Consider the following 23,127-nt stretch of genomic DNA (forward strand, 5'->3'; position numbering starts at 1 on the left):
CAGAGAGGCAGAGATAAACAGAGAGAGAGACAGAGAGAGACAGACAAAGAGAAAGACATACAGACAAATACAGAGAGAGAGAGAGAGAGAGAGAGAGAGAGAGAGAGAGAGAGAGAGAGAAGAGAGAGGGACAGACAGACAAAGAGAGAGAGAGAGACAAGCGAGAGAGAGAGAGACAAGCGAGAGAGACACGAGAGAGAGACAGACAAAGAGAGACAGACAGACAAATACAGAGAGAGAGAGAGAGAGAGAGAGAGAGAGAGAGAAAGAGAGAGAAAGAGAGACAGAGAAAGAGAGAGTGGGAGAAAGAGAGAGAGAAAGAGAGACAGACAGAGTGAGTCAGCGAGAGAGAGCGAGAGAGACAGCCATTGTGCTTGTTTTAACTCTACACACCATGTGTCACACATCCCCCCCATCCACACATTTTATATTAATTTATATCGGCAAGTCGATTCTTATAATAACCACCTGACAGGTTTGTGTTCACAAGGTGATGTCGCCACAGTCAGAATCCCTGGATCATGCAGATGGACAAGAGACGCTCTAGTCTCCACTAAGCTTTTCAATGTACCCTGTAACTGCTTACTAATCCGCTAATGATTTGTCTTATGCAACTCAACGACAGAACAGAAGATCAAGTGGAGGGAATTTAAAGAGGACAGGCGAGGGAAGCTTAACCCAGGAAATATATTCTAATCCATCCCTAGTACCTTCTTCCCCTCTGCAGGCAGTGGCTTTGTACGCATCATTCTTATACTGGCTATGGGAAGAGGTCCCGTATGAGCGACATAAGGCATATTTCTACCAATGTCAGATACGTGCAGTGTTTTGATGGTAAATAAATATAACCAACTACAGTAGCAGCTAGGCACAGTAAACCCATGGTTGGGATTAGCTTTGCTGCACCTCCTTAGAACAAAACAATCAGGAGAGATGTTGTCTAGCTCTTTAAAAGAAAGAACAGAGGCAGACTGAACAGAGGGACCTCCCTTTGAGAACATACATAGGGTAGGCAGCATGGTCACTGGCAGCATGGTCACTGGCAGCATGGTCACTGGCAGCATGGTCACTGGCAGCATGGTCAGTTAGCTACACCACAGAGGACAGAGAGACAGGGTGAGCTGAGCACCAGCACGTGCTATGTGCCTTCTGCCACTGGCACATCCATGGAAGTCTCCCTCTTTCTCTTCCCTCCCCTCCAGACAGCTGACAGAGTCAGTCTGGCACCCTGCCCCCTCCTGCTGCCATGGCAACCCTGCAACAGCACACACACTTTTCTGGCTAGTATGGATTAAACTAACACACACAGCGCGAACACACACACACACACACACAGCGCGAACACACACACACACACACACACACACACACACACACACACACACACACACACACACACACACACACACACACACACACACACACACACACACACACACACACACACACACACACACACACACACACACCTTTGTAAATGTGGCACAGACAGTGTTCCGTTTATGAACTGTGGGGTTGGACACTGCAATGATAGCTCTGCCATGCCCTGGCAGTGGAGCAGGAAACAGTCAGCACCTTTTTTAGGAAGCTACAGTTGAAGTATCATAATTTCATCACGGCATGCAAAGACATAATATAGGGCCCTAAAAAATGTGTTATATTTTGCCTGATTCCATTTATTTTTTCCCCAAATTCTGTTTTCTCCATTTTGTTTCTCCAGGTGTCCGTTTTCCCTGTTTTTTCAGGTTTTCACTCTCAAAATCACACTTTTCTTTATAGAAAAAAACACTGAATTGAGTGTTTAAGTCCACAACAATGTTTAAACCACATCAGGAGACCATTATGGAGGTCTAGGAATGTTTTGAGGAATTTAGATTTTGGGGTGTAGTTATCCTTTAATTCCAGCGCTAGCAAGAGGCTTTTCTTTCGCAGTGTTTTGTAGCGCACATGTGATGGTAGCGTTTGCAAAACAAATACCCACTGGAGTGATGCAAATAATTATGATATCATTCTGCCAGCTAAATATAGGCTACTTTGTAGTTAACATTTAACTAAGAAGGTTTTTGTGAAAGCCTTTCCATCTACCAGAAGACTTTTCATTAGCATCATCGCTAACAGCTACACAAAGTGGTAGACGCACTGCACATACAGACGAGGAATTCTCTTTGCTATTTCAGAAAGTTACAGGAAATACAAATCACTGATGCATTCTGTTAATGTCTTATGATACAATTTGACAAATTAATTAACTTTAAATACATTTAGTTGATTCCCTAATTAAGTTGACACATTTTTTAATATGGTTGAATTCTGTTTTAATGTCTGGATTCCGTGATTATGTCCACGTTTTTTTCACATCACGGATCTTATAGGTCCCTAACAATGGAATGACACTCACCTCTCCTGTGACCACAAATTTGCCATCAGGTGAAAATGACAGAGTGGTGATGGTTTTCCTGTGAAGAGAATAGGAGACAGATAGGAGAGGAAACGTTTCATTACTGTCGAAGATAAGTGAATGCATCCTGGTCTCGAGGGGTTTTTCCGCTTGGGGTGTACTCTATAACAATGGCACACTCACCACAATCAATACATCAAATCTGATGATTGTAATGTTGTACTAAGCATTACTGTACTGTGATCTAATCATGGCAGAGTAATAATTAGTCTGTAGAGTGATGAGCAGTAGGAGTAGAGCAGAGAGGGTATTAAGTTCCAGTTTTAGCCTCCAACAAGGAGAGATTAAGAAAACAAACTCATCTCGGTATATGACAGAATGAAGACTGGATGGAGCCAGCTAGTCACATTGATTTAGAGGACATCTTTTCAGCCTTAATGACGCGACCACGTCTACCTACCTCTGCCTTTTCCATACATGAAAGGGGTTGGCAGTGGCTTTGAAGCCGGGGTGCTGCTTTAGTTGTGGCTGACTGTCTGTCCAGTGCTCTTGTTCAGTCGTTCCTTAAGCCATGTTGTGTTAGACACTATAGACTAGCTCCCTCCCTCATCCAGATGGCGTGTGTTAACAGGTCCTACAGGGTTAGGCAATCCTACTCCATGGAACCACAAATCTTCTCTATTATTCTACAACGTAGAGAATATTAAAACTAAAGAAAAACCCTGGAATGAGTAAGTGTGTCCAAACTTTAGACTGGAACTGTATATGGGTGGCAGGTAGCCTCGAGGTTAGAGCGTTGGGCCAGTAATCGAAAGATCACTTGTTCGAATCCCGGAGCCGACAAGGTGAAAAGTCTGTCGCTGTGGCCTTGGGCAAGGCAGTTAACCTGAAACGCTCCAGGGGTTCCCACTGAATTGATGCAAATAATCATGATATCATTCTGCCAGGTCAGCATAGGCTACTTTGTAGCTAACATTTAACTGAGAAGGTTTTTGTGAAAGCCTTTCCATCTACCAGAAGACTTTTCATTAGCATCATCGCTAACAGCTACACAAAGTGGTAGACACACACAGACAGGGAATTCTGGTTGCTTCTTCAAAAAGTTGCAGGAAATAAGACTCACTGATGGATTCTGTTAATGTCTTATGATAAACTTGGACGTGTCTTGAGACACAGGTGATGGCTGGGTATGTAGCCTATGCACCAAATCAAGACTATTGTCATGGGATTGCTATTACAATCTTTACTGTTGTAGTTTTGCTTTTGTATGTCAGCGATGTATGAGGAGGAACCCTGAAGCCTAAGTGACTGACTAGCTGGCTGAAGCCATGCACTCTCTTGGCTTCGCCTGGCTTGACGGACTGAACAGGAGGCAGCAATTACACCGTATGAAGCCTCACCTGGAGCTGTTGAGGATGTGATGCTGTTTGTTCTTCCTGGGGTTCAGCAGCACCACCACACATCTGTAGGAAAGAGAAGGAACGAGAATAGGGTTTAGACTACATAGATTTACTCAGGGGAAATGACCCCCGATAATCAAGGCTCAGCGGTCTCCCATGTAGCTCAGTTGGTAGAGCATGGTGCTTGAAATGCCAGTGTTGTGGGTTCGATTCCCATGGGGGACCAGTACAAAAGCTCTGGATAAGAGGGTCTGCTAAAATGACACATTTAAAATGGACAGCAAAGTGCTAGATAAAAAGTAAAGTAAACAAACATACAAAGTTAGGTAAGTAGTAAACGTAAATATAACTACTGCGGAGAGTGTAAACTGAGTCACAACACAGACTACACGGAATTCCCTGTTGCCAAGAATAACTCCCAAGCCGCACTAAAATAAAGTTACATAAATACTTAATATCCCTCGCTTGCTGTATTTTAGGTTGAATATCAGAGTAGCGGACAGCATGGCTGAAAAGTCATTGTGTGTGAATGCAGGAGCACTGAGTAGCATGACCAAGCAAAAACCAGATTTCCTTCCATTTCTTGTTTCATCTCCCAGTGGGGAAACACTCCTAGAAGCTAAACAACGTCCAGGGCCTTTTACTTTATCACACAGCAGGGAAGATGAGAGAGAATACTTGCTGTGAATACAATGTCTCAGGGAGAGGCTGGGCACTGTTGTGATCATCAGAGCTGGAAAGCCTTTGAATAGAAGTGTTTCAGGTGTACTGGGGATACAATCAAAGGGACAGCCAGGCACTATGGCATCACTGAGATTGACAGACAAGATGGAGAAAGTTCTAGAAAAGAAATGGTGGTGCACCTTCGGAAACTCTACAGTAGCCCTACCGTACTGCTGTCTACTGAGCTAGTAGCCTCACCACCACAGAGCAGCTGACAAAGCCTTGCTTTGGGGATCTGCAAGCAGGAACATTGTAAATGCTTCATGTTTTTCTTCCAGAGGACTTCCACTGGAACTGTAGGGGGAAATGCCATACAATGAGGGAAAGATGTTGTATGACCACAAGACTACAGTGTCCAAACCTGCTGCACTGTGCTGATGCACTGTCCTACTGACATGATGCCAAAAGTTACCTAACACCAATTCACTCTTAAAGAGTCTCCAGAGAATCAAACTGGGCACTGAGAATGCAGCCCAATGCCACACTTGTACAGGAAGCCCAGCATGCGTCTGTGTGATGCTTAACGGTGTAAAGCTCCTCAGTCCCTCTGAACTGCCTCCTACTGAGAGGGAGAGAAGGAGAGAGGGAGGTGACGGCCCATGCCAGACTTAGTCAACCCTGGCATTGCTCATGTGTGCCATTCAGAGGGTGAATGGGCAAGACAAAATATTTAAGTGCCTTTGAACGGGGTACGGTAGGTGCCAGATACACACAGACCTTCCATCCCCTGGTCAATGGCTGTCTGGGGAGCTGGAGAGGCTTCTGCTTGCAGCCTGAAATGTCACATATGTAGGTTGCAGATACAAATGGGACTGTTACAATAACTGGCCAGCAGCCAGTCAGCTCTCCTGCCTGGCACGGTGTAAACACGACACTCAGACACACAGAACGAGAGAAAGAGAACGAGAAAGAACAAGAAAGAACGAGAGAGAAAATGAGAGAGAGAGAGAGACAGAGACAGACTGCATCCCAAATGGCACCCCCTATTCCCATAAGGGTCAAACGTAGTGCACTACATAGAGAATAGGGTGCCATTTGAGACAGCGTCTGTTGGTCAGTGGTTGACTACCTAGGCCCCTGGAGCAGGTTTTATGCTGCCTGCTTGCTGGTGTCACATGTCAGAGAGCAGCCAGATAGGACTGTGGGAAGGCAGGACATGCAGGCCAGCTGGGCCCCAGAGTTAGAGACCACACCACAGAACAATTCCTGTCTGCTGTGCTGTCATCTCATTCAATAGGTAGGAAACAAGCTGCACGTTGTTGATTGAGTGCACTTCATCACTGCCTTCCATGCCTTGGCTGTCATCGGTTTGTTCTTTTTCAGCCTATGTCAGCAGTAGAGGAATGGCTCATGGCTGTCTACTCTGTGGCATTACTTCAGCCAGAACTACAGGGGTGGGAGGGGAATGAGCTCATGGATCAATACACCATTACTCATTGCACCACAAACACACCATAAACTCCCTCCCTCCCTTCTACAGTTCCACTGGGTTTTACAGGGGAAGCGAGAGAGTGTGGAATATTGAGTGGTTAGAACATAATAGCATTATTGTGTGTACATAGAACCATTGGATTGATAGACAGGGCTCAGATCAAAGACCTGAGTAGGAGTGCTGAACGTGAGCTTCCTCTCTCAGGCAAAATATTCCTACAAGTTATCTTTCCCACAACACAGGCTGCAGTACTAGGCTAGCACAAACTGCTATCCTGATTTTTCTATTCCAGACACTGCTGGTCATCCGGTGTCAGCAAGCACAGTCAAATGAACACAGTTGGCTATTTATTAACAAAGACATGAATCAGGAAACGAACAGCCTGTCTTGAAGATCTACAGAGTAGCCTAGATAATCAGTATCACTACTACCTTAGGCTAAGCATTAGAAAAAGCTCTAACGCTTCATCAAAACATGTTTTCCCAACCTATACCATAACACTAAAACAGACCAGCTCTAACCTGCAGACATTAGCTCCATCCAAAATGGCACCCTATTCCCTACATCAGGGGTATTCAACTCTGACCCTACGAGGTCTGGAGCCTGCTGGTTTTCTGTTCAACCTGATAAATAATTACACCCACCTGGTGTCCCAGGTTTTTATTCCTTATTAAACAGGTCAGGGCAACTGGGCTGGTTATACACTATACAGTACCAGTCAAACGTTTGGACACACCTACTCATTCAAGGGTTTTTCTTTATTATTACAATTTCCTACATTGTAGAATAATAGTGAAGACATCAACACTATGAAATAACACATATGGAATCATGTAGTAAGCAAGAAAAGTGTTAAACAAATCAAAATATATTTTAGATTTGAGATTCTTCAAAGTAGCCACCCTTTGCCTTGATGACTGCTTTGTACACTCTTGGCATTCTCTCAACCAGCTTCATGAGGTAGTCACCTGGAATGCATTTCAATTAACAGGCGTGAATCTCAAATCTAAAATATATTTTGATTTAACACTTTTTTGGTCACTATATCATTCCATATGATGTTGTTATGTGTTATTTCATAGTGTTGATGTCTTCACTATTATTCTACAATGTAGGAAATTGTAATAATAAAGAAAAACCCTGGAATGAGAAGGTATGTCCAAACTTTTGACTGGTACTGTATAAACAAACGTATGTGGACACCCCTTCAAATTAGTGGATTTGGCTATTTCAGCCAGACCCTTTGCTGAGAAGTGTATAAAATAGAGCACACTGCCATGCAATCTCCATAGACAAACATTGGTAGTAGACTGGCCTTAGTGAAGCGCTCAGGGACTTTAAATGTGGCACAGTCATGGGATGCCACCTTTCCAACAGTTTGTAAAATTTCTGCACTGCTAGAGCTGCTCCGGTCAACTGTAAGTGCTGTTATTGTGAAGGGGAAACATACAGGAGCAACAACGGCTCAGCCGCATAGTGGTAGGCCATACAAGTTCACAGAACGGGTCCGCTGAGTGCTAAACTACGTAGCACGTTAAAATCATCTGTCCTCGGTTGCAACACTCGGGACCGAGTTCCAAACTGCCTCTGGAAGCCACCTCGGCACAAGAACTGTTCATCAGGAGTTTCATGAGATTGGTTTCTGTGGCTGGGCAGCTGCTCACAAGCCTAAGATCATCATGCGCAATGCCAAGCGTCGGCTGGAGTGATGAATCACGCAAAACCATCTGGCAGTCCGACGGACGAATCTGGGTTTGGCTGATGCCAGGACAACGCTACCTGAATGCATAGTGCCAACTGTAAAGTTAGGTGGAGGAGGAATAATGGTTGGGGCTAGGCCCCTTAGTTCCAGTGAAGGGAAATCTTAACGCTACCGCATACAATGACATTGTGCTTCCAACTATGTGGCAACAGTTTGGGGAAGACGCTTTCTTTCCTGTTTCAGCATGACAATGCCGCCGTGCACAAAGCGAGGTCCATACAGAAATGGTTTGTTGAGATCGGTGACGAAGAACTTGACTAGTCTGGATAGAGCCCTGAACTCAATGCCATCAAACAATGTTAGGATGAATTGGAACGCCGACTGTGAGCCAGGCCTGATCACCCAACATCAGTGCCCGACCTCACTAATGCTCGTGGCTGAATGGAAGCAAGTCCCTGCAGCAATGTTGCAACATCTAGTGGAAAGCCTTCCCAGAAGAGTGGAGGCTGTTATAGTATCAAAGGGGGGACCAACTCCATCTTAATGCCCATGGTTTTAGAATGAGATGTTTGATGAGCAGGTGTCCACATACTTTTGGTCATGAAGTATATTTTAACAGATAAGAGAGGCTGGAGAGGAGATGGGGCTTCAACCGTTCAGCAGAATTTACATGGAAAATATTATGCAAACTACAGCAAACCAAAGAATTGCTGCTGAATGGTAACCACTAGTTAGAATCACAATGCTAACACTGTCATACAGTTATAAACATACTATAGAAAACTTATATACTTTAAAACAATAAAAACATTGATGTTCAACATGGCAGCACGCACCTGATCTCAAGCAAATATTCTAACTGATTTCAGAGCAATATACATCCAATATTTACTGATCAGACAGGATCAGTCATAGACTGAGGAGGGTGGGGGGGTGGACTAGTTAAAACAACAGCCTCCCTACCTAGACTAACCTATGGCTAAATTCATGGCTGAGTATGCAGTAATGGAGGGGGAAGACCAGTTAAAAGAAGGAGGGAGGAGCCTATACCTATGGCTAAATTCATGGCCGAGTATGCAGTAGCGGAGGGGGAAGACCAGTTAAAAGAAGAGCCTATACCTAAGGCTAATTCATGACAGGCTGAGTAATAGTGTTACCACACAGTAAAGGCAATCCTCATCAGCCACCCATCAGCCATCTGGTGGGTTCGTTCAGCAAACTGACAGGTGGTCAAGGCTCTGAAATGAAACGACAAAGCCTTACAGGGTCTGTAGTGTCTGCAGGGAGGGTATATCAATTTCCTTCCGACCCCAGAGAGAAGACAGAGAGACCACCCTCCGATCTGCCAGTCCACTCCACTTCAAAGAACCTACCCCTCCATCTATCCATGCTGATCCTGCCTTATTTCTTGTCCTCCGTTCACTCTGAGACAGACTGGACGACCTCATCATTAATCTGCCATGCTGCAAGTCTCCTGTCCCGGTACGGTCAGGGTAGCTGGCTAACAACAACAGGAGCAAAACGAGGGCTTCTCTGTCCTTAAAGATGGCTAATAAAGAGCTTGTATCATTTCCACCAGTAGTTTGGAAAGCAGCGCTTACGAGCCAAAACGGGTCCTCGGACATTGTGTATGACGTCATCCATTTCAAATGATATGTTACGTCCTGTAAAAAATAAATCACTGCACAATTCATATGACAGGTAACAAATGTGTAAATGCTTAAGATCCTGTTCAATCTCTTTAATTCTACTGTGGAACAATGCAACCCTGATGAAGGCAGCATATTGTAGCTGTACCAACGTTGGTACCTATGAGAGTGAGCACAATGAGAGACTACATAAGAGACAGATACAGTTGTCTACTGTAGACTTACAAAGTGCTAAAGAATATATATTTATTGCCTCAGGATTGAGGCTATTCTCTGTAGTCAGTGTTTTCTTTGTAGCGGTTTGTCTTTTCAGTCCATCCAGCGCCTCAGATCTTACTGCATCCTTTGAGAATACAGTTACAGATGCTGTTGTGGGACCCTCCAGCAAAGAGCTGCAATGCAGCACAGAGGCAGAGTACACTCCTCTACCTCTGAGCAGGGCTATCTAATAGCTAGGGGCTACAAGAGGACTATTCCCTCCCCCCCGCACCTTTTTCCTAACCCTCGCTCCCTCTTCACACATACACACAGTTAATACGGACTCAGTTTGCTGCAGTGCGGTCAGGACAAGTCGAGGGTGCCTGTCTGACAGACATCTAGTCACGCATGTTAGACTCCAACAGCCAGCAGGACGTTTAATGCTCACAGAGGACATTGATTCCACATCACTAGAGATGCCGCTGTGTCAGACAACCCAGACATTCATTCATCCAAAACCCATACAGTCCTACCCTGTTCAATGACCTCACATATCATTCTAGGTTGCACTGTATATACACACACACTGTAGTACCATGGATATTGACCTATACAGTCCATGTGCTGCATTCAGGTTCTGCCAGAAATGCACTAACAAAAGGTAGGCAAAGGTGACATTTAAAAGGGGCAATCAAAAGTTGCTACATCCATTTTTGGACGTATATATGAATTATATGTACCCATTGATTCTTGAAGAATATGAGCTTAGTTCAACTGTTGTACCCCATCAGAACCAGTAATAACCTTGTTTAATTCCAATGTTTGTATACAAAGTAAATGTAAACAAACCATACATAGCCTGAAAACATGGTTAAGACTATAATTTTGATATCATGGAAGGTCAGGCCATTCATGCATAGCTCGGTTTATGAATCTAAGAGTGGTTCCATTTCTCAAGCCCCATCCCTCAGTTTTTAATCAAACAGGGGCAGGGAGTAATGTTTTATTGTTTCTACTGCTGATTGCCACTTTAAGATGTTTGCAGAAAATGCTGATATCCTTCAGTCATCAAACAACAAAGCTATGGTAAATCAAAAAATATACAATCCCTTGTCACTGAACTAGCATTCAACAACTTATCTTTGGGATCCTGATATTCCCATTCCCCGATAATAATAATAACAACCACCACCAACAACATTTTTTTTTATACTAAGTTACAGTTCATATAAGGAAATCAGTCAAATGAAATAAATTCATTAGGCCCTAATCTATGGATTTCACATGACTGGGCAGAGGCGCAGCCCACCCACTTGGCAGCCAGGCCCACCTACTTGGCAGCCAGGCCCACCCACTTGGCAGCCAGGCCCACCCACTTGGCAGCCAGGCCCACCCACTTGGCAGCCAGGCCCACCCACTTGGCAGCCAGGCCCACCCACTTGGCAGCCAGGCCCACCCACTTGGCAGCCAGGCCCACCCACTTGGCAGCCAGGCCCACCCACTTGGCAGCCAGGCCCACCCACTTGGGCCAGGCCCACCCACTTGGGAGCCAGGCCCACCCACTTGGGAGCCAGGCCCACCCACTTGGGAGCCAGGCCCACCCACTTGGCAATCAGAATGAGTTTTTCCCCACAAAAGGACTTTATTACAGACAAACACTCAGTTTCATCTGCTGTCTGGGTGGCTGGTCACAGACGACTCCGCAGTTGAAGAAGCTGGATATGGAGGTCCTGGGCTGGCGTGGTTACATGTGGTCTGCGGTTGTGAGGCCAGTTGGATGTTCTGCCAAATTCTCTAAAACAATGTTGGAGGCGGTTTATGGTAGAGCAGTTAACATTCAATTATCTGCCAACAGTTCTGGTGAACATCCCCGCCATCAGCATCCCAATCGCACGCTCCCTCAGAACTTGAAACATCTGTAGCATTGTGTTGTATGACAAAATTGCACATTTTAGAGTGGCCTTTTATTGTCCCCAGTCCGAGGGACACCTGTGTAATGATAATGCTGTTTAATCAGCTTCTTGATATACCACACCTGTCAGGTGGATAGATTATCTTGGCAGAGGAGAAATGCTCACTAACAGGGATGTAAGAACATTTGTGCACAACATTTGAGAGAAATGTTTTTTTTTTTTGTGCATATGGATAATCTCTTATTTCAGCATATGGATAATCTTTTCAAGAGAAGTAGGCTATTTCAGTTCATGATACCATTGGGACAAAAAGTGTTTTTTAAAATAGAATAGTGTTCAGTATCATCATTTTCAAGACCCATAGAACCTCATCAGGTGCAGGACTAAATGGAACAGCACCCATTCACAGGTGCTTTCGATGAAGGACCTCATCAGGTGCATTGTGGGGTCATCAGTGGTCTGGTCAAACCCATAGTAGACCTCATCAGGTGCACTCACCCATATATTAAAAGCTAGAATCAGGTGTGCCCAATTTCAGACACACAGGACTCAGCCCATGGTCGCAGCACCCATAGACCTCATCAGGTACAGGACTCAGCCCATGGTCGTATTCAGCACCCATAGCTAGACCTCATCAGGTGCAGGACTCAGCCCATGGTCGTATTCAGCACCCATAGCTAGACCTCATCAGGTGCAGGACTCAGCCCATGGTCGTATTCAGCACCCATAGCTAGACCTCATCAGGTGCAGGACTCAGCCCATGATCGTATTCAGTAGTGCACGCCATAGAAAAGCGTAGCAAAACATTTTGAAATGAGAATGAGTGTTTAAATTCAGGTTAGTAGTCCCACCCAGTTTCAGTCCATTTGGTTCTTAATGAATACGACCCGGGCCATGTGTGACAGCTTTGTGTAAGGGCTTGGACTGACCCTAAACCCTCCACAGACAGACACTCTCTGGTGTGAAGATGCTTCCTCTCCCACAAAAACATCTGCAGCGTCTTCCAAATGACACCCTATATAGTACAACAGTACTTTTTACCAGGGCTCTGGTGAAAAGTAGTGCACTGTATAGGGAATAGGGTGCCTATTGGGAAGCAGCCTAAGACATCTGCCGGGTCTCATTGGATCTGGACCTCAGCCTAACATGCACATTAACACAAGCAGCTGAGTAAGCAGAGAATATATCTTTCTGATTCCTGTAATTCCTTGTTGGGATGCCTGTGACCATCTCCCCTCCCAATCCACGGAATCTACTTCAGGCTTACCCCTGCACATTACACTTCCAGGAAGTAGGCCATGGCTACTGTATTTATTTAGAATCAATGATCTGTATGCCACTGTGTAGTGTATATATATATATATATATCTCATGTGATTCCCTTCATTGTTTTCATAGCCGCGCACACACAGCTGTAAAGCCTAACAACTTAATGAGATGATGAAGCATGTGATAGAGGTCAGAGACTCTACCTCACATTCTAGCCCATGTTGTCCACAGTCCACCTTATCAGCAGACCCCTTGGAGAGATTGAAAACAATAGCCTGGTTCCTATGTGAAGGTCAGAGGCTCTTACTGAATACAGCAAACAAATTAAGTTCCCCCAGGACAAAACTAGTTATTTTACTTAACTTAAGGCACTATTAGGATTGTTGATGGTTGGCTGAGCATAGGCCTACTCAGCAATTTAGTTGCCAATTACTAGATGTGTAGTATTGCAGAGAAACCTCGTGTGGAGACACTGAAAACTGACTTAAAGGTCTAACTAATGCATCTTAGTCTCTATCATCTCTAAAGACAGACATGCTGTGTTATTGAAGTGATACAACGGTATGACTATCATAGCACAAGGAAAGCATCAAGCTGTCGACCCAAAATATCAACCACGGCTAAAATCATAGTTAAAGCAGTGCTATGTACAGTATACTACAGACCGCCTCTCAAACCTTGTAGCAAGGACTACTTCTGAAAGTGTCGACCTAGCGAGCTACATGACTAAAACGGCTCCTCATGACACAGCTCTTCTGTGTTCATAAACCACAAGATATCTTTCCCCTGATGAATACAACACACACGTCCTGATCATTGCTGAGAAATGACTTTCCTACTCTCTCTCTCTCACTCTCTCCAGCTTTCGCGCTCCACTCATTCTCTGAAAAATCTTACCGTCTAGGGACTTTTGAAGTGTATTAAATTCAAAACCTAATGGTGCTCTGCCTCTGTTTACCTAGTCAGCTCTGAACTGACTTAATGGTGCTCTGCCTCTGTTTACCTAGTCAGCTCTGAACTGACTTAATGGTGCTCTGCCTACCTAGTCAGTTCTGTAAAGATAGATCACACATGGCCTCCACGCATATGCTTCACATTTTCCAAAAATGACTTTAAAAAATATATATTTTTATTTAACAACAAATTATTATTTACAATGACGGCCTACATCAGCCAAACCTGGACGACGCTGGGCCAATTGTGGCGGGGGCGACAGGATGCCTAGTGGTTAGAGTGTTGGGCCAGTAACCGAAAGGTTGCTCGATCGAATCCCGAGCTGACAAGGTAAAAATCTGTCGCTCTGCCCCTGAACAAGACAGTTAACCCACTGTTCCTAGGCCGTCACTGTAAATAAGAATTTGTTCTTAACTGACTTGCCTAGTTAAATAAATGTAAATTCACACACACACACACACACACACACACACACACACACACACACACACACACACACACACACACACACACACACACACACACACACACACACATTTAGTCAGCCACCAATTGTGCAAGTTCTCCCACTTAAAAAGATGAGGACTGTAATTTTCATCATAGGTGCACTTCAACTATGACAGACAAAATGAGAAGAAAACAAATCCAGAAAATCACATTGTAGGATTTTTAATTGAATTCATTTGCAAATTATGGTGGAAAATAAGTATTTGGTCACCTACAAACAAGCTTTGTAGGTGAAGATTTCTGGCACTCACAGACCTGTAACTTCTTCTTTAAGAGGCTCCTCTGTCCTCCACTCGTTACCTGTATTAATGGCACCTGTTTGAACTTGTTATCAGTATAAAAGACACCTGTCCACAACCTCAAACAGTCACACTCCAAACTCCACTATGGCCAAGACCAAAGACCTGTCAAAGGACACCAGGCTGGGAAGACTGAATCTGCAATAGGTAAGCAGCTTGGTTTGAAGAAATCAACTGTGGGAGCACTTATTAGGAAATGGAAGACATACAAGACCACTGATAATCTCCCTCGATCTGGGGCTCCACGCAAAATCTCAACCCGTGGGGTCAAAATGATCACAAGAACGGTGAGCAAAAATCCCAGAACCACACGGGGGGACCTAGTGAATGAACAGCAGAGAGCTGGGACCAAAGTAACAAAGCCTACCATCAGTAACACACTACGCCGCCAGGGACTCAAATCCTGTAGTGCCAGACGTGTCCCCCTGCTTAAGCCAGTACATGTCCAGGCCCGTCTGAAGTTTGCTAGAGAGCATTTGGATGATCCAGAAGAAGATTGGGAGAATGTCATATGGTCAGATGAAACCAAAATATAACTTTTTGGTAAAAACTAAACTCGTCGTGTTTGGAGGACAAAGAATGCTGAGTTGCATCCAAAGAACACCATACCTACTGTGAAACATGGGGGTGGAAACGTCATGCTTTGGGGCTGTTATTCTGCAAAGGGAACAGGACGACTGATCCATGTAAAGGAAAGAATGAATGGGGCTATGTATCGTGAGATTTTGAGTGAAAACCTCCATCAGCAAGGGCATTGAAGATGAACGTCTTTCAGCATGACAATGATCCCAAACACACCACCGGGCAATGAAGGAGTGGCTTCGTAAGAAGCATTTCAAGGTCCTGGAGTGTCCTAGCCATCTCCAGATCTCAACCCCATAGAAAATCTGTGGAGGGAGTTGAAAGTCCGTGTTGCCCAGCAACAGCCCCAAAACATCACTGCTCTAGAGGAGATCTGCATGGAGGAATGGGCCAAAATACCAGCAACAGTGTGTGAAAATCTTAAGACAAAGGGTATAACAAAGTATTGAGATAAACTTTTGTTATTGACCAAATACTTGTTTTCCACCATAATTTTTCAAATAAATTCATTAAATCCTACAATGTGATTTTCTGGATTTGTTTTCTAATTTTGCCTGTCATAGTTGAAGTGTACCTATGATGAAAATTACAGGCCTCTCTCATATTTTTAAGTGTGAGAACTTGCACAATTGGTGGCTGACTAAATAATTTTTTGCCCCACTGTGTGTGCATACATACAAATATATACATATGTATAAATTCAAATGTAAATATATAAATGTATATATAAATAATAATGCGCTGCCCTATGGGACTCCAAATCACAGCCAGTTGTGATACAGCCTGGATATGAACTAGGGTGTCTGTAGTGATGCCTCTAACACTGAGATGCAGTGCCTTAGACCACCGCGCCACTAAGGAGCCCAGTGGGGCAAAAGAGAAACCAACAAACATTGCATTGGAGTTGAATGAACAAGTATCAAAATGACAAGATGTGGGAAGGTGAACGAGGTGAAGTATTAGGCCTGGCCATTAAAACCATTTACTGAACTACTGCTCTTCATTAACACACATTTCTGTGGATTTCCCCAGATTTTAGGTTTAGTTGTTGGATGTGTAACAGGTGTTCTGTGGGTCACTCACCCAGCTGGGTAGGCCACGAGTCCAGAGCGAGGGTCACAAGCCAAAGCGCGGTTCCCAAATGCTGTGATCCCTAGCACCTTCTCCAGTGTCACCTGCAAAATAAACATCACTTCAACAAAACAATAAATGGTCAACACATGACATTACTCACAAATAAACACCACCATAGAAGATGTTCCATAGCATATGCTAAATCATGAATACACGTAAGCTACAGGCCAAGAGTATGTCAGTGTGTGTGTGCATATAGTTTGTACCCTTAATACAAAGGAGGATCATGAATGGTATTCTACTGTATCTTCCCAGATGAGAAGTGACATATCAGACTCAGAGTTAATTGAAGGGAGAAGGAACTACTGCTATGTAGGCCAATGCATTGCACAAATACCTTTTCACAGAGTAAACAAATATGCATTGGTCAACAACTTGGGTTATAACGTCCGTATAAGCATAGTTGAAGAGAAAAGCAGCATGTCAGCAGCCCAACTTATGAGCTAATGACATTTGAAATGTTTTGCAAAAACGAAGCCATCACACTGCACTGACATGTTCTCTGGGTTTCAGCAGTTTGTTAACCAGCAATGACATTTCCCAGCAGGAATCAGACAGCCAGATGAGATTTAAGTCAAGTTCAAGCTCATTGATATTCCGCTCTCTTTCTACTTACCATCTTCACCGCCTCTCAGAGATAGCCTATACGTCCCTTGTGATTGGATCCCTCCAGGCCTGCTCTTCCTCATCACCCCACAACAAGCCAGAACAGCCAAGGGCACTGATCACAACCCCCCCAGGAACACTGACTGAATAATAAAAACACCTGGATACGAGCTAGAATAGGCTAGCTACTTGAATCCCAATTGTATTGTGGTAGATCACCTCTCCTGGACTTCAACTGTAGTGTGGTAGATCCCCTCTCCTGGACTTCAACTGTAGTGTGGTAGATCACCTCTCCTTGACTTCAACTGTAGTGTGGTAGATCCCCTCTCCTGGACTTCAACTGTAGTGTGGTAGATCACCTCTCCTTGACTTCAGCTGTAGAGTGGTAGATCACCTCTCCTGGACTTCAACTGTAGTGTGGTAGATCCCTCTCCTGGACTTCAACTGTAGTGTGGTAGATCCCCTCTCCTGGACTTCAACTGTAGTGTGGTAGATCACCTCTCCTTGACTTCAACTGTAGAGTGGTAGATCACCTCTCCTGGACTTCAACTGTAGAGTGGTAGATCACCTCTCCTGGACTTCAACTGTAGTGTGGTAGATCCCCTCTCCTGGACTTCAACTGTAGAGTGGTAGATCACCCCCCCAGTCATCACATGACTGTATTCAGTTACTGTGCCTCCCAGTGTGATTGTGTGAGGGACACTTTCCACCTCCTGTACAGCTGCCCGTTTGTGCTTTCGTCACAAACCGTTGATTCTCTACGCCTCGCTCTCTTTCTCTACGCCTACCTTGCCGGGTTGTTTGGTTCAAGTTGAAATGTGGCCATGGCAGCAATCAACAGTGGCCAGCAGTATTGCCAGCAAAGTGACAAATAAATAGCTTGACTATAGGCTAATTCAGTTGATGTGATGAATTTATAAATGTATATAATAAATGAATGACCACTAGCCTATAGCTCATAAGACATCGGCTAGATCATTGGGACGTTGCATAAAAACAGAAGTTGAAGCTTCCAGACAGGAAAAGGAAAATAAGTGGAAGTTGGGCTATTGCTCCATAAATAGAGTTTAGAACAATGTGCTTTCTGTTGTTTGTTACCAGAGTTCTACGTCAAAGGAATAATTGACTATGTCAACATTTTTAAAAAGGGACTTTAATGAGCCCAGTATACCTCCTCCTTGTAAACAAAGCATAGGAGGATGTTTTCAGCAGAAAGTTGAAAAAGAGCATTGAGTACTGAGTCCACTGCAGTGTACTTCTTCTCGTTAAAGTGCAGTTGCATCCATGTTCCCAGTAGGCTTCCTGATAATAAATAGCCTAATCTTATGGGCTCTGGTCAAAAGAAGTGCACTATAAAATGTGTCATTTGGGACCCATCCACTAACGTTACTATAGGCTACGATCCATGAGGTCGACGGGCTCAAGGCAGCAGGTAGGCGTCCCATACAGTAATATTCTAGAATGGTACTCACAGCCTAATAACGTTAGAACCAGGATAATAAGAAAAGCCACTCCTCCTTAAATCTCTCAAACATGCATTCCTTTGTCTGACTCCCTACTCCAGTGTTTCACACTAGGTTAGTAGGCTGTCTGCATAAGCTTGCCATCACATCTTAGCCTACACCCTAAGAAAACAAAAGCAGATTGACATCAAATGAATTAAGCTCACTTAAATAATAAACAACCACAACAAGACTAATAATTACTCACATCATTACATATCATCAAGCAAAACAAAATACAAACAATGGGAAGAAGTCATTTCCATATAGCCCCCCCTGATGTAGTATGTTGGTTAAACTAAGGTTGTGAAGATACAGTATAGCCTATATGTAGGCTATGTAGTTGATTCTCTCATACCTGATTCTCAGCTTTCTCCCTGCTGTGTTACATAATGTCAGGCTAGTAGAGTAGTGGTAGGTTAGAATTGACATCTGGTTTGTCTCTGATGTAGGTGTGCCACGGAGCGCTCCTACAAACACCTCTTAAAACCCACGAGGAGAAACAGCCGTGGACGCCTAATAGAACAATGGGACTAACACAATGTGGACCTTTTCAAATAGGACACTCATCTTGCCTGAGTAACCTTCCAATGTTTAAAAAAATCTATATTTATCTGTAAATAATAGTCATAAATCCTAACATGTCACTACTGTACTAAAAGAGAGAAGGGAGGGAAATGGAGAGGTGATGTTACTGTGGGCCTATACTCTGCATGCACACACAAAGACATAGAGCCTACAATCCTGGCGTGTATTCACAAATGGGAGATTCTGCTGCAATGTTTAAAGACATCTACGAATGACAGTCCAGCATGGCTCGGGGCCTGTTACAGCTTCATAGCCTACGCTTCACAGGGAGCAAGGAGGAGTATTAAGTAGCCTAAGTATGACTGTTCTAGTCACTGCCATGTCTCTTGAGACTTTGCAGTACACCAACTACAGCCACTGACACTCCTGGGTGGAACAGGAAGGTAGTGTACTGTCGGTGTCCTGCTACAGCCGTAAACAGACAGACTGGAATGCACCAGCAGAGTGAACTTCATGGAAGAGGGGAGAATTACTACACATGAAAGCTTGTCATATTGACAACATTCTTGGACGTATCGTCTTCAACGTACAGAATTATTGCCACCTATAAGAGCCAATGTTATTGTTATCTGAATTGATTGTACTGGAGGTCTATTCTTCATATCTTTTTAGGGGGTTCAGTCAACACACATGGGGGGGGGGGGGGGGGTGCAGGTAGCTTGTAGCCTACATGGGAATGGAACGAACCCAGCTGTCTGTCAGGTCACATGCCACTTTCTCACGTCAACACCAAGGAAGTGAACAGACTTATAGTAAGGTTGTGAATAGCATATAAATCACTGTAAAAAAAATGAGTACAGTAATTGTTTTACTGCAAGTATAAGAATTGACTTAAACAGTGTGTGAGACATGCCATGAAGATATGGAGTTGACTGAAGGACTAGGAGGGACACGTTTATGTCAACTATGATGAGCAACCTCCATGGTGTTGCTGTTGCAAGGGAAAATAAGCCCGCATGCAATGTCCAAGAACATGTTTTTGTTTAATGGTCAGTGACACACTCCCCCAAATATGTGATGTACATGGAATCTATATGAGGATCAAGTAAATAAGTATGAATGTCCCTCCAATGATTATGTGCATTGTCAATATTTGACGTATTATTCCAGAACACAGGTGCAGTTGCAACACAATACATCATTCTTCCCATTAGAAAGCACTGGACTGTGCATTTAATTTTACTGCTAGATCAATGCTGTTTCAATTATATACAAATGACTGTGATATTGCCTGGTAGGTCGCTCGCAGTGTTTGATAGCAAATCTATAAGCTGGTTATAATGGTCTTCTGTCAATGTTAAAAAAAATGAAAATGTACAGGGATGAGTGTCCATGCCAGATACATACCTTGTTAGCGAGATTTTCTTTGTTGTTCAGAGCTTTACTCCTTCTCAATTTTATAGATGGCGAGCGAAGCAGATTTTTGATCCGACTCTTTATTGTGGAACCCTCCACCGTCATCTTGAAAAATAAATTCTGACTGATCTCTTTAATCGGTTGATAGAATTAGTACATGCAAATATGGAAACCGGTGGTGAAATACAGACACAATCATTTCTACTTCACCAAAATAAATAAATAGATCAAATATACAGGAATATGCTGTCATGCTTCCTACAGGTTCAATGAGCTGGTTCTGTCAGCATGTGTGCAGTTCTCGTTGATTTATATTTATATATTTCATGCCCTGCTCTGCCTAGAAAGCTTTTTCGCATCATCTGTTCTTCTTGGATCGCATTCTGATCCACGGAGAGGGGTCTCTCTCTGGATGCATTTGGAAAAATTGTAAACGTTCCCAGATTGTCAACAGGATTAGCTACTTCGATGGTCGGGTCACAGAAGACAGTCTGTCACGTCTCCGCTCTGCTTGTCATTGCCTCCTCCTCAACGAGAACTCACCAATGATTGGCAAACTGGATCTGTGGCACAACACCAGTTGGTTAGCCAGCTAGCCAAGCTTTCAGCCATAGAATTAGAAATTAGAATACGGTTCTCTATGGTCCCAGCGGTCTCTTGCGTCCCCATATGGGCAAAAAATATACTAACGTTTGCTTAAAACACTCAATAAGAATATGCCAAGTGCTATTGCCTACGAGCATGTCATTTGACAATGTTAACAAACTAGCATTTTATCTAACAATAGTTAGCTAGCTAGATATTTAGCCGTGCCTATAGGGGCTAAGGTTAGCACAGGCGCCTTGGGCACTAGCTACCTTGCCATTGCTATAATTATTTTCCTGGTTCTGCAATGCATGGTTTAATGATCACACATTGCAACATATCTATCTTTCTTTTTATATCATTCCCTTTCGTTTAGACGATTTTCTAAATCACGACTGTCAGCGCAGACCTTGTCTCGCTTAGTTGCAAGTATCAACATTTACAGTCGTTTGTTTTGATTACACTGAACAAGCAATCTGACCCAGATCTCACCCGAACTGGTCAAGTCATTGTCGCCATCTAGTGGTAGTTGAAAGCGGCTGGGACATCTCATGTGGAGCTCCCGACCTGGCCTGTCTGCCACTGTCAACTTGTTTTGTGTCTCCTAACGCGAATGCAACATTTGAATGAAAACAGTCGGCGAATGGCGACTTTTAGCTATTGAAAATGTAAACAGCGAATTATAGTTGGCTTGAAAAATATATAATTTTCAAACCTTTTATTTTCAAGACTTTAAACCTTTTATTAATCATTTATATGCATTACACGTTAGTCCCAAATTCTTTGTGTGCTGCGTAACAGGGCAGTTGCTCCATATCATAGCTTGCATCATCATCTTCTTCTTTACCCTATATGACTACACTAATACGTGTACGGTGGCCAATGAGGTGAACCTTCTAATGGAGTCCTCCAAGTCACTCTACTGCCATAATGCTATTCTGGATCCCTTTTATTTTACACATACATGGGGGGGGGGGGTGAGCACCCCCTTAAGTCAGTGTAGTTATAATATAATAATAATATATGCCATTTAGCAGACGCTTTTATCCAAAGCGACTTACAGTCATGTGTGCATACATTCTACGTATGGGTGGTCCCGGGGATCGAACCCACTACCCTGGCGTTACAAGCGCCATGCTCTACCAACTGAGCTACAGAAGGACCAACTGAGCTGAGAGGAAGCTTTAGAACAAATGTGCCTTTAGAGCATTTGGTCTGCTGCTAGACTGGAGCAATGCAGTGAAAATGTGCCTTTAGAGCATTTGGTCTGCTGCTAGACTGGAGCAATGCAGTGAAAATGTGCCTTTAGAGCATTTGGTCTGCTGCTAGACTGGAGCAATGCAGTGAAAATGTGCCTTTAGAGCATTTGGTCTGCTGCTAGACTGGAGCAATGCAGTGAAAATGTGCCTTTAGAGCATTTGGTCTGCTGCTAGACTGGAGCAATGCAGTGAAAATGTGCCTTTAGAGCATTTGGTCTGCTGCTAGACTGGAGCAATGCAGTGAAAATGTGCCTTTAGAGCATTTGGTCTGCTGCTAGACTGGAGCAATGCAGTGAAAATGTGCCTTTAGAGCATTTGGTCTGCTGCTAGACTGGAGCAATGCAGTGAAAATGTGCCTTTAGAGCATTTGGTCTTGCTAGACTGGAGCAATGCAGTGAAAATGACATTTGGTCTGCTGCTAGCAATGCAGTGAAAATGTGCCTTTAGAGCATTTGGTCTGCTGCTAGACTGGAGCAATGCAGTGAAAATGTGCCTTTAGAGCATTTGGTCTGCTGCTAGACTGGAGCAATGCAGTGAAAATGTGCCTTTAGAGCATTTGGTCTGCTGCTAGACTGGAGCAATGCAGTGAAAATGTGCCTTTAGAGCATTTGGTCTGCTGCTAGACTGGAGCAATGCAGTGAAAATGTGCCTTTAGAGCATTTGGTCTGCTGCTAGACTGGAGCAATGCAGTGAAAATGTGCCTTTAGAGCATTTGGTCTGCTGCTAGACTGGAGCAATGCAGTGAAAATGTGCCTTTAGAGCATTTGGTCTGCTGCTAGACTGGAGCAATGCAGTGAAAATGTGCCTTTAGAGCATTTGGTCTGCTGCTAGACTGGAGCAATGCAGTGAAAATGTGCCTTTAGAGCATTTGGTCTGCTGCTAGACTGGAGCAATGCAGTGAAAATGTGCCTTTAGAGCATTTGGTCTGCTGCTAGACTGGAGCAATGCAGTGAAAATGTGCCTTTAGAGCATTTGGTCTGCTGCTAGACTGGAGCAATGCAGTGAAAATGTGCCTTTAGAGCATTTGGTCTGCTGCTAGACTGGAGCAATGCAGTGAAAATGTGCCTTTAG

General features: G+C 43.9%; 1 protein-coding gene and 1 non-coding gene across 2 annotated transcripts in view; one reads left to right on the top strand and one right to left on the bottom strand.

The window, feature by feature from the left end:
• The window catches only part of LOC124046653 (mitogen-activated protein kinase-binding protein 1-like), a 61,581-nt gene extending 40,372 nt beyond the window's left edge, over window positions 1–21,209 (bottom strand). Inside the window, 4 exon segments of the mRNA XM_046367271.1 lie at window positions 2,399–2,456; window positions 3,799–3,861; window positions 16,110–16,201; window positions 20,204–21,209. Of these exon segments, the coding sequence (XP_046223227.1) occupies window positions 2,399–2,456; window positions 3,799–3,861; window positions 16,110–16,201; window positions 20,204–20,317 (327 nt within the window). The 5' untranslated portion in view covers window positions 20,318–21,209.
• trnas-uga lies at window positions 3,948–4,023 on the top strand. The gene has a single exon. It is a non-coding gene; the product is annotated as a tRNA-Ser (tRNA).
• Window positions 21,210–23,127: the final 1,918 nt, after the last annotated feature.

This window comes from Oncorhynchus gorbuscha, linkage group LG10 (assembly GCF_021184085.1).
Source record: "Oncorhynchus gorbuscha isolate QuinsamMale2020 ecotype Even-year linkage group LG10, OgorEven_v1.0, whole genome shotgun sequence".
Classification (NCBI taxonomy): Eukaryota; Metazoa; Chordata; class Actinopteri; order Salmoniformes; family Salmonidae; genus Oncorhynchus; species Oncorhynchus gorbuscha.